Source organism: Podarcis raffonei, chromosome 14 (assembly GCF_027172205.1).
Source record: "Podarcis raffonei isolate rPodRaf1 chromosome 14, rPodRaf1.pri, whole genome shotgun sequence".
NCBI lineage: Eukaryota > Metazoa > Chordata > Lepidosauria > Squamata > Lacertidae > Podarcis > Podarcis raffonei.
The window spans coordinates 34,088,710-34,100,975 of record NC_070615.1 but is presented as its reverse complement, the minus strand read 5'-3'; the positions used below and the strand labels follow the sequence as shown (position 1 = coordinate 34,100,975).

Sequence of the window (12,266 nt, the reverse complement as noted above, 5' to 3'; positions counted from 1 at the left end):
TGGTGCTTCAGGTTAAGAACAGTTTCAGGTTAAGTACGGACCTCCAGAACGAATTAAGTACTTAACCCGAGGTACCACTGTATTTGAACATGAAATGGAGAATTTTACCCAGAACATGCGGGGTCTGAAACCTTAAACTCCACGGCCTATGTTGTGTTACAGTACATTTAGCATTTTCCTCCTCCTTTGAAAAAGGGGTCATGCTGGTATTTGGATTTCATGTTTAAAACAATGCCTTGAGTGTTCAATCATATTTCATTTTGGGATCTCTTTGTTCAGGGTAGACATTTGTATTGCAAGCAAAAGGACCAAACAGGCTTGGCTGATGAAATTGTAGGACTTGGAGATCTTGGCCCAAGAAGCTTTGCCTCTATTCAAGCTTTGCCTCATTTAAACCTTGGCCATTTTGCTTCGTCCTAAGACTCTCATCAAGGCTTCTTTGACATCTTTATTGCGCAGGCTGTATATGATCGGGTTTATCATGGGGTTGATGATAGTATAGAAGACCGAGATGGCCTTGTCCTCTTCCGGCGTGCGCTGCCCCTTCGACCGCATATACATGAGCATGGCAGTCGTGTAGAAGATAGTCACCACTGTCAGGTGCGCTGAGCAGGTGGAGAAAGCTTTCTGCCTGCTGTCGGCAGAGGCGAGTCGCAGTATGGCAATAATGATGCGTACGTAAGAGAGTACGATCAAGAGAAAGGGGATGATCTCCGTCGCTATGCCCCCCATGTACATTGCGCTCTCGCTCACAGAGGTGTCAGCGCACACCAGCTGAAGCATGGCTGGGACTTCACAGAAATAGTGGTCAATGACATTGGAGCCGCAGAGAGGGAGCTTGAGGACGAAGAGTGGAACCACTGACCCCAGGAAGGTGCTGAGCCAAGACCCAGCAGCCATGCCAATACAAACCGATTTGTTCATTAGAACAGAGTAGCGCAACGGGTGGCAGATGGCGACGTATCGGTCGATCGCCATCACGGCAAGGAAGATGCATTCTGCCGCCCCTAGGAACAGCGTGATATACATCTGAGCCTCACACAACTCGGCTGAGATGGACTTCCTTGTCACCAAGAAGTTCATGAGCATTTTGGGGACAACGGCCGAAGTGCAAATGATATTCAAGACTGCCAGGTTGCAGAGGAAGAAGTACATGGGCATTTGAAGGTGGGGATCCAGGCTTGTCAAAGTGATTACAGCAATATTTCCAATCAGAGTTACGGTGTAGATCACAAGGAATATAATGAAGAGGAAGACTTGGGCCAGTGGGGAGAAAGGGAACCCCAAGAGAACAAATTCTGTGATGACGGTTATGTTTTTCATTTCTATACTTTTCTGTGGGAAGAACAATAGTGGTTTAGTGGTCAAAAGTGCAAGAACTCATCTTGACAGCCCCTAAGCTATGCCCATGAAGAGAGTCTACACACACTTGCAATACATAGCATAATACCCAGTTGATTAGGATTGGCACATCTGCAGTCCAATGCAAAGATACCTAGTAGTCATTTCCGTCAATCTCATTTCTGACTTCTCAAAACACATTGCGATCTTAACCCTGCTGAAATGCCATCTTCAGCTTTCAATTAGAAATGGAAACTATTGTTGCAACTAAGTGCCTGCATTTAAACGGCTGTCAATGGGAAAAAGAAATAGAGAACCATACCACTTTATTTTCCTCATTCTCTGACTACCTCTCTGAGTTAAATCTGTTGCCCTTCAGATGTTGCTGAATTACTGTTTCCATCATCCCTGACCACTGGCCAGGCTGGCTGGGACTGATGGGAGTCGGAGTCCAACAACACCTAGGGGGCCACAAGTTGCCACAACCTGCCCTACATGCTGTGACAGACCAGCCAACCCACTTCTGTTTCTTTCAACTGGGTTTGCTCCCCCTGCTGTTTGAGATCCCTTTTAACAGGAGATGGCTGAGACTGTACCTGTGACTTCTGTCTCAGAGCTCTGGAGCCCCCTGTTATGCCAAGATGAGATGCATCATTTAACTTCCACAGACAATAGATTACAGAACTGTTTTGTCCCCCAATCGCTCACCTTTTTAATTTGTTTTAAAATAAATGTGTTTCTTATATTTTTTTAAAAAACCTCTTGTCTCTGTGCTGCTTTGGGAAACTGAAGTCGGTGTAAGGTACCTGATTGGGATGTGGGGACCACCACGTGCACAAATCTACCTAAGTAGGAGGCTCTAGAGGAGCCTTGGAGGCTTTTCAACACAAGTAACTGCCTTATGGCAAGCATGAGCCTTGGCCCACTGATGTGTAGCACCTCTCCACAATTTCACACTGGGCTATTCCTCAGCCCTTTTTGGAACCACTAGAGATTGAATTTTCATGCAGAACATGTTCTCTACCACAGAGTTGCAGCCCTCTTGAGTGCTGCTTCCACCACCGTTACTAATATATCCTGCTTAATGCCAAAATAGGATTTTAAGTGGTTCATGAAGTAGAAAAACCAAGTTACACAATTAAAATGTACAATAAGACAGCACATATCAGTTAACAACAAGGCACTCGGTTTGAGAAATAAACATAATGCCTGTGTAAACAGGCAAGTTGTCAAAAGCCGGTGGAATGCCAGTAGAGATGGGGGTCTTTTGTATTGATAGCACGGAGTGCTTTTCCTAACACTGGAGATATTAGTGGAAAAAAGCCTGCTACTATGTTGCCACAGGCCAATAAATGTCAAGCTATGGCAATGGTACCAGCTGAAGACCTCTTTCATTTGCCTCAGTCTGTCATGATATTTAGACTTATTAGATCCAAGGATGCAAGTTTTCTAGAAAACTTTAAATTAGAACACTTTCCCCAAAAAATTATTTCGCATAGGGTAATTTGCACTGAAAAATCTTCCACCTGCACCAGAAAATGTTCTTTTTAAAAAAATAATCAATTTTATTAAAGGTTTTCAATCTAATATACCATAAATTTCCAACTAAACTAAAAAGAATAATAACAAATATATCAAACAGAAATAAAGGGGGGAAATTAAAATACATTAATAAATCTCACATGATCCTCATAAGACACCCTGCCTCTCATACAGGCCCCTTCCTTTTCTCTCAGCTCCCTGCATAAGAATATGTTCTGCCAACCTTGCCTACAAGTGTATTTGCAATTAGCATCTATTCAGTGCTGCTAATGAACTTACGAAACAGATAATTTTTTAAAGGAAGAAAAAAAGCAATGGGGGTTTTCCGGCCGCAGTTCACTGCTTTGATCAGGGCTAATTAACTCCTAACAGCCCCAATGGGGTAAAGAATGATGGGAGTTGTAGTCCAATAACATGTGCAGGGCACTATGTTGACTACCCCTGGCTTAAATAGTAGTCTTTTGTCTTCTTCTATGCTGAGTGGAGTATTGTGCTCCTGGTTTTAATTTGCCTGATTTTTATTTAAATATTGCTGTTATGGGTAGCTAACATACAGTTCTCCAGATGTCTTCCATCTTCAGTCTTTTAACAGGCTCCACTGGAAAGAAACAACCAAAGAAAGGTGGATCAAGGTGGAAAAACACGATTAGCTCTTTCCTCCCATCCACTACTTCAGATTGCATCCAATCCTTGCTTCGTAGCGGCACACGCTCCCATGTTTGGTCCTGCCAGTGTTTTAGCTTGTTGCATCCGAGGAAGCTACTTTATACCTAGTCGGATCATTGGTCTATTTGGCTCAGGATTGTCTGCACTGAATGGCAGCAGTTCTCCAGGTTTTGAGATGGAGGCTTTCCCATCTCTATCTTATTAGTAGCTGCACGTATGACTATTGCCACTTTTTGGAAGGATCTTAAAGGAGCTAATTTAACAGCATGGTATAAAAGGGTTTGGCAGATGGCCGTAGCAGAGAAACTAGCATGTAGGCTAAGAATAGCTAGAGGAAATAAATGCAGCTACATGCTTGGGAGAGTCGGCAGAGGCTTGATTGCTTATGCAAAAAATTCCAACAATAGAAGGAAAGTCATAACATCATAGAGTTGGAAGAGACTCTGAGGTTCATCTAGTCCAACCCCTGGAATGTGGGAATCTCAACTAGATCATCCATGTCTACCACCTCTTATGGGAGATTTCCACGATCAAACAGCTCTTGCTGTCAGAAAGTTCTTTCTGATGTTTAGTTGGAACCTCTTTTCTTGGAACTTGAATTCATTGGTTCGAGTTCTACCCTCCAGAGCAAGTAAAAACAAGCTTGCCCCATCCTCCATGTGACAGCCCTTGAGATATTTGAAGATGGCTATCGTATTTCATCTCAATCTTGTCTTTTCCAGGCTGAACATACCCAACTCCCTCAATCGTTCATCATAAGGCTTGCTTTCAATACCCTTGATCATCTTGGTTGTCCTCTTCTGCACACGTCCCAGCTTGTCAACATCCCTCTTAAATTGTGGCACCCAGAGCTGGACACAGTACTTCAGGTGTAGTTTGACCAAGGCAGAATAGAGTGGCACTATTACTTCCCTTGATCGGGACACCACCTCTGTTGATGCAGCCTAGAATAGCATTAGCATTTTCTGCTGCTGCTGCATCACACAGAGTTGACTCATGACTTTATGGTCTACTAAGACCCCTAGATCCTTTTCACGTGTACTATTAGCAACCCAGGTGCCCCTCATCTTATATTTATGCAACTGGTACTTCTTGCCTAAGTGCAGAACTCTACATTTGTCCCTTTGAAATTAATTATGTTAGCTTGCGCCCAGTTCTCCAATCTGTTAAAGTCATTTTGAGTCCTGATTCGGTCTTCAGTGGCATTCGCTACCCTCCCAGTTTGGTATCACCTGCAAATCTGATGAGCATCCCCTCAACACCTTCATCTATGTCATTGATAAAGATGTTGAACAACAATGGGCCAGGAGAGAATCCTGCGGCAGAATCCTACTTTGTCACTTTTTTCCAGGACGATGAAGAACCATTAACAAGCACTTAATGGATTTGGTCAGCCAGCCAGCTACAAATCCATCTAACAGTTACCTCACCCAGACCACATTTTATGAGCTTCTCTGCAAGAATATCATGGGGGACTTTGTCAAAAACCATACTGAAATCAATATACACTATGTCAAAAGACTGGCTGATATATAAATTTGTTAAACGTTTTCTCTTTTTATTACTTTAAATACTGCATCTCTGCAGTATTTACTTGAACACTTTCTGTGGGGTCTGCACATAGAAGCTTCTTAGTTTTTTGTTTTTGTACAGTTGGTCATGGTTTAGATTTTGTAATGTCGTTTTTCTCTTTTGTAAAATCTTTGATCGGTTATGCTTGTTAAGCAACTTTGTAAAAAAGGAACTGAGAGTGAAAGGGCAAATACCCTATGGCAATCAGTAAGTAAAGGTAAAGGTACACCTGCCCGTACGGGCCAGTCTTGCCAGACTCTAGGGTTGTGCGCCCATCTCACTCAAGAGGCCGGGGGCCAGCGCTGTCCAGAGACACTTCCGGGTCACGTGGCCAGCGTGACATCGCTGCTCTGGCGAGCCAGAGCCACACACGGAAACGCCGTTTACCTTCCCGCTAGTAAGCGGTCCCTATTTATCTACTTGCACCCAGGAGTGCTTTCGAACTGCTAGGTTGGCAGGCGCTGGGACTGAACAACGGGAGCGCACCCCGCCGCGGGGATTCGAACCGCTGACCTTTTGATCGGCAAGCCCTAGGCGCTGAGGCTTTTACCCACAGCGCCACCCGCTGCCCCATGGCAATCAGTATCCTCAAGCTATTTCCCACCCCAGGCCTGACCCTCTTTAGCTACTGAGATTAGTTAACATGTCGCATCTTCAGGGTAGCATAGCTGTAGGTCGTTCTACCAAACTGGATCACCCTGGGTTCTAGTGTTTTGAAAGAGAGAGGAAAATGACTTGTTACCTGCTTTCTCCACAACCATGCATCATTTTATACACCTTGATCATACCTCTCCCTTAATTCAACTTTTTCCAAAGTGGAACATTGTATTGTGGAATAATTTATTGTAGAATAATTCTTCTAGTCCCCTGATCATTTTGGTTTCCCCTTTCAGCACCTTTTGAGCCTTTCTCTTTTCTTTTCTTTTGGTGCAGTGACCACAACTGTGCACACAATTCCAGCCGAGATCTTGTGGTATTCATATAGACATTATTGCAATGTTACACTGGCAATTGCAGTCAGCATAATTGCAGTCAGGTTTTAATTTTTTTTGTCTCCCCTTCTGTCCCGTCCCCGTCCCCCCCATTTACCTGAAGGAATGGCTTTTTATGTCATCATCACATTCTCAGCACAGAGTCTGTATGCAGAAGCAGTTTCTCTTTTTCCTCTTGTAGACCTCCCTAATTCTGAACTTCAGAGTCATGGGAAAGGGTCAGCCATATAAGACTGGTGAAGCAAAACTTCCCTCTTGCTTAAGATGCTGTTGGACTCTCATGGTGTTCTGAAAGAAACAGTGGATTCAAACCATTTCCTCTCCCCAAATCTAATACCAATCATGGGGAGAACTTCTTGGTGTTTTTCACCAAGAGAGAGGGGGAGAGAGAGACTCTGGAGGAAACGTATTTTCTAAATACGTTTCTTTGAAATAGGCTAACTCTTTGGGGATACAGGGCTCGCAAACTCAACTGTGCAATTAAACTAGATTAGCACATAGTTAGATACACAGGTATATTGCATGCCCATCCAGATGCATCTATCAAAGTTAAGTAGAAAACTTAATCTTGTACTTAATTGCACAGAATAATAGAATTGTAGAGTTGGAAGGGATCCTGAGGATCATCTACGTAGTTCAACCCCCTGCAATGCAGGACTTTGCAGCTGTACCATATGGGGATCAAACCTGCAACCTTGGTGTTATCAGCACTGTGCTCTAACCAACTGAGCTATCCAGGCTGTCCATATTGAAATGTAGTGCTCATCCATCCAGTTGTTTAACATGGATAGTAAGTTTCCTGCACCTCCATTAATTCTCTGTGGCCCATGTGATGTTCTCCACCAAATGTGAGATTCATAGATCTTCCCACTCTCTCCCCTCCCACAGTCTGGATTTTCTCATACCAGGGATAGTCCAAAAAGCAGAGGGTATGAGAAAATCTGGATTAAGGGAGGGGAAAGTATGGGAATGCAGTGATTTGAACATCATAAGGGCTATGGAGAATTAGTGGAGGTACAGAAGGTTTTCTATCAACATTAAATAACATGATGGATGAGAGCTTTAAGAACTTTAATTTTTTAAATTTAAGAACTTCTGGTGGTGTGGAGTTGTTTTGCTGTGGGACATGTTTTGCTGTGGGTGGCGCTGTGGTCTAAACCACAGTGCCTTGGGCTTGCCGATCAGAAGGTCAGCGGTTTGAATCCCCGTGATGGGGTGAGCTCCCGTTGCTCGGTCCCTGCTCCTGCCAACCTAGCAGTTCGAAAGCACATCAAAGTGCAAGTAGATAAATAGGTACCACTCCGGCAGGAAGGTAAGTGGTGTTTCCATGCACTGCTCTGGTTCACCAGAAGTGGCTTAGTCATGCTGGCCACATGACCCGGAAGCTGTCTGCAGACAAACGCTGGCTCCCTCAGCCTGTAAAGCAAAATGAGCGCCGCAATCCCAGAGTCATCCGCGACTGGACTGGATGACCCTTCCAACTCTATGACCTATGAAACCATGGAATTCATTCTCACAGGAGGCAGTGATGGCTACTAACTTAGATGGCTTTAAAAGAAGATTTCGGACAAATTCATGGAGGGAAGGGTTATTGGTGGCTACTAGCTGTGATGCCGGTTTTCCCAGTAGTGATGTATGGAAGTGAGAGCTGGACCATAAAGAAGGCTGATCGCCGAAGAATTGATGCTTTTGAATTATGGTGCTGGAGGAGACTCTTGAGAGTCCCATGGACTGCAAGAAGATCAAACCTATGCATTCTTAAGGAAATCAGCCCTGAGTGCTCACTGGAAGGACAGATCGTGAAGCTGAGGCTCCAATACTTTGGCCACCTCATGAGAAGATAGATAGATAGATAGATAGATAGATTCTTTATTGTCATTACACACGTGCAACATTGCACAAGTGCAACGAAATTGGATGCCATCCCTTAAAAACAACAAAAGCAAAACAACAACAACAACCAACAAACCACATTCCAACCACACCCACACCCATCAATCTCCCAGGTCACACTATCGAGTTACAGCATTCAAAAGGGCCACAGCTCTCGGGTAAAAACTGTTTTTCAGTCTATTTGTCCTTGACTTGATGTTTCTATATCTCCTGCCAGAAGGCAGTAGTGCAAACAGACTGTATCCCGGGTGAGATGAATCCTGCAGGATGTTGTTTGCTTTCCTAAGACAACGGGAACCGTACAATTCTTCCAAAGATGGGAGAGGTTGACCAATAATCCTTTGTGCTGTGGTTATGACCTTCTGGAGCACCTTCCTCTCCCTAGCTGTACAACTGGAGAACCAAGCACAAATACAGTATGTAAGAATGCTCTCTATGGAGCCTCGGTAGAAGGACACCAGCAGTCTCTCACTCAGATTGTTCTTCTTTAAAAGTCTGAGGAAATAAATTCTCTGCTGGGCCTTCTTCACCAGAGCAGTGGTATTTGCGCTCCAAGTCATGCCCTGATCGATAGTTACTCCCAAAAACCTGAATTCCGCCACCCTCTCCACCCGTTCCCCATTGATATGCAAGGGCTGAATGTCCGCCTTTTTTTCCCTGTAATCCACCACTAATTCCTTGGTCTTAGCCGTATTAAGAGCCAGATTGTTCTCTCCACACCAAACACAGAGCCGCTCCACCTCGTCCCGATAGGCGGACTCATCCCCTCCTGAAATGAGCCCTACCACCGTAGTGTCATCAGCAAACTTGATGATTTTGTTGCTGGAATAGGTGGCTGTACAGTCATACGTATAGAGAGCATAGAGCAGGGGACTCAACACACAACCCTGTGGTGAGCCGGTGTTAAGGCTAAGGGCTGTGGACATATGTGACCCTACTCTAACCCTCTGAGAACGTTCTGACAAAAAATCCAAAACCCAGAGACAGGTGGAGTTGGAGAGTCCAATCGCCTCTAGCTTGGACACCAGTCTATGGGGGAGGATAGTGTTAAAAGCTGAGCTAAAGTCCACAAACAGCAGCCTCACATAACTCCCCGGCTGCTCCAGATGGGACAGAGCAGCATGGAGAGTGGTGGTGATTGCGTCCTCTGTGGATCTATTTGCCCTGTATGCAAACTGGTAGTTGTCAAAAGTTGATGGAAGACAGGAAATAATATGACGGCGCATCAGTTTCTCAAAACACTTCATGATGATTGGAGTCAGTGCAACTGGTCTGTAGTCGTTCAAACTACTGATTGTGGATTTTTTAGGCAGAGGGACAATAGTTGACGACTTCAGGCAGGGTGGGACAATAGACTGGTGTAAGGACTTGTTGAAGATCTTAGTAAAGACCCTCGCCAGCTGATCCGCACAGCCCTTCAACACCTTTCCAGTGATGCCATCAGGTCCAGCCGCCTTCCTCGGATTCACCATCCTCAATACCTTTCTCACCTTTCTCACCTCATGCTCCTCTACCGTGAATGAGGGGCCCCTATGGGCTGGTGGCTGTAATACCGGCGTCTCAGGTGGCTCCTTCTCGAAGCGAGCAAAGAAGAGGTTAAGCTCCTCCGCCAGCAAAGGCTCCCTGGAAAAGACCCTGATGTTGGGGAAGATGGAGGGCACAAGGAGAAGGGGACGACAGAGGATGAGATGGTTGGATGGTGTTCTTGAAGCTACCAGCATGAGTTTGATCAAACTGCGGGAGGCAGTGGAGGACAGAAGTGCCTGGCGTGCTCTGGTCCATGGGGTCACAGGAGACGGACACAACTAAACGACTAAACAACAACAAAGCTGTGATGCCTATCTCCACTGTTGGAAGTGTTATGCCTATGAATTCCAGTTGCTAGGAATTGCTAGCAGGCTTCCCACAAGCATCTGGTTGGCTGGACTAGATGGGCCATTGACCTGAACTGGCAAACCCTTCTTATGTTATCATAATCAGCAGCAATACCTGAAGGAGCGTCTCCACCCCCATTGTTCTGCCTGGACACTGAGGTCCAGCTGCAAGGGCCTTCTGGCAGTTCCCTCACTATGAGAAATGAAGCTACAGGGAACCAGGCAGAGGGCCTTCTCGGTAGTGGCGCCCACCCTGTGGTACGCCCTCCCACCAGATGTCAAAGAGGAAAACAACTATCTGACTTTTAGAAGAAAGACACCTGAAGGCAAACCTGTTTAGGGAAGTTTTTAATGTTTGATCTTTTATCGTGTTTTTAATATTCTGTTGGGAGCCACCCAGACTGGCTGGAGAAACACAGCCAGATAGGTGGGGTATAAATAATAAGTGATGATGATGATTACCCCATCCCTCCTCCCCAAAAAGCCCAGGGTGGCAAACAGATGCACAACTTTAAAAAACCCTATCTCTAGATTAAAACATTCCAAAAGCAATTACAATTACAAAGGTTCTTCCCTCCAACGATCTTGAGGTTTCCAGAAACAGTATTCTTCATCCACCAAAAGCCAGTGTCAACAGGAATGCTTAGATTCCTCCTAACTGTTAATAGTGGTGAAGGCAGGCACACCTCACTAGTGAGGGCATTCCACAACCAGGGAGCTACTACTGAAAAGGCCCTGTCAAGTTGTAGGGTCCAAGGTAGTCAGTATTAGAGAACGCATTATTTTAGGTATTTTCATACAATTCTCATCACTACAAGAAGCAGTGATGGGCACCGACTTGGTTGACCTTAAAAGAGGGCTAGAAAAGTTTGTGGAACATAAGTCTGTTAATGACTACAACCAGGATTAGGTGTGCGATATAAAAATAATGTTCTTATCCCTAGCTGTTGGCCATGCTGGCTGGGGGCTCATGGGATTTGGAGTCCACCAAATTGGCAAGCCCTTTTGAAGGACAATCCTGTACGCTTAGATCTTGCATTGAACTGAAAGTTCAAGAAGATGACCCCCAGGTTCCCTCCTCTCCCCACCTAAATTATATGATTCCCCAGGCACTAGTCAAACACATACTGCAAAGTTTATTGTCTGAGTGGGATTTTGGCTTGGTGAGCCAAACAGGGAGAATTTCCATAAATGAACTTTGCGGCAATTTCTCCTGGGGCAGCCTCTCTCCTTAAGGAGAATGTGTCACCCCATAAAGCTGATTGGTCCCTTAGCACCCATTACCCCTGTTCTTAAGGCACCACATGGGGTTCTGGATGAAGCTGACTCACGTTTTTCTCTTTACAGATTTTTGGCAACTCATGTATTCAGCTCAGTTCAAGTCAAATAATTTCTCACTCATTTCTATTGCTTGTACATCAAAAGTGCAGATATTTACACAGGCACAGAGGCTAAAGTGGGAGAGGCATTACCTTAAAAAGGCCTTAACTGAAGCAGTGCGGATGTTCCTGCTCAGGGGTTATAGCCAGCCATACCCTCCTCTGCCTATTCCATTCCATTTTCCCTCTCTTTGATTTTCTGGTTTTCCCCTTTCAATTTTCTATTCTCACTGAGCATACTCAGTCCTTATTTGGTTGCAAATACTTCTGCAAAGTTTAGCTCCATTCCCCCTTAGGCTGCTGCTATCTCCCTTGTGTGCATGTAGGGGGGTATTTTGGCTACATAGTACAGTTGCTCAGAAAACAGAGGGCAGATCCATGCCATACATTCAAAACATGTGACTCCCCCCAGAGAGTCCTGGGAACTGTAGTTTTCCCCTTACTGAGCTGCTATTCACAGCATCCCAAAACTACAATTCCCAGAATTCTTTGGTGGAAACCATATGCTATAAATGAGCATCAAATGTGCTTTCAACCCATGGTGCAGATCTGCCCTGGGTTTGCTGTTAGGATGTTGCTGTGTGGAGTATTCCTGTTCAGCATTCTAGACATTGCATTCCATACCACCCTCCCCAGGTTTCTGTACCCCACCCCCCATTCTGTACCCCCAACCTTAGTATAAAGGTCAATCTGCAGTAGGGTTTCCCAGTAAAATCTACTTCTAGCCGTTGTCTGCAGTCCATGTCAACCCTAGCAAAGTTTTGCCAAACTTTTTAATAGGGCCCATTTGGACTTATTACCATTCTTATTGCAAACTTTAGAGTGATTGCTGCATTTGAAAACATTCAGTTTTAATTGCACCCATTGCTACCGGATTGTCCATTGCTAATGAGCTCAGCGTCTCTGTGCGTCTCATTGCATTCCTAGAAGATGCTGGATCTTGTGGGACAATGAGTCTAAGGGCTGAGCCATGCACTGCCGCAGGGAGTAGGCAACCCAGGGCCTTC

At 45.0% G+C, this 12,266-nt stretch overlaps 1 protein-coding gene across 1 annotated transcript; it reads right to left on the bottom strand.

Annotated features, from left to right (window-relative positions):
• Positions 1–379: 379 nt before the first annotated feature.
• On the bottom strand, positions 380–1,424 carry LOC128401448 (olfactory receptor 10A7-like). The gene has a single exon (XM_053364519.1). It carries the CDS (start codon positions 1,321–1,323, stop codon positions 391–393), a length of 933 nt encoding a protein of 310 aa, XP_053220494.1. The 5' UTR covers positions 1,324–1,424; the 3' UTR covers positions 380–390.
• Between the last annotated feature and the right edge of the window lie 10,842 nt (positions 1,425–12,266).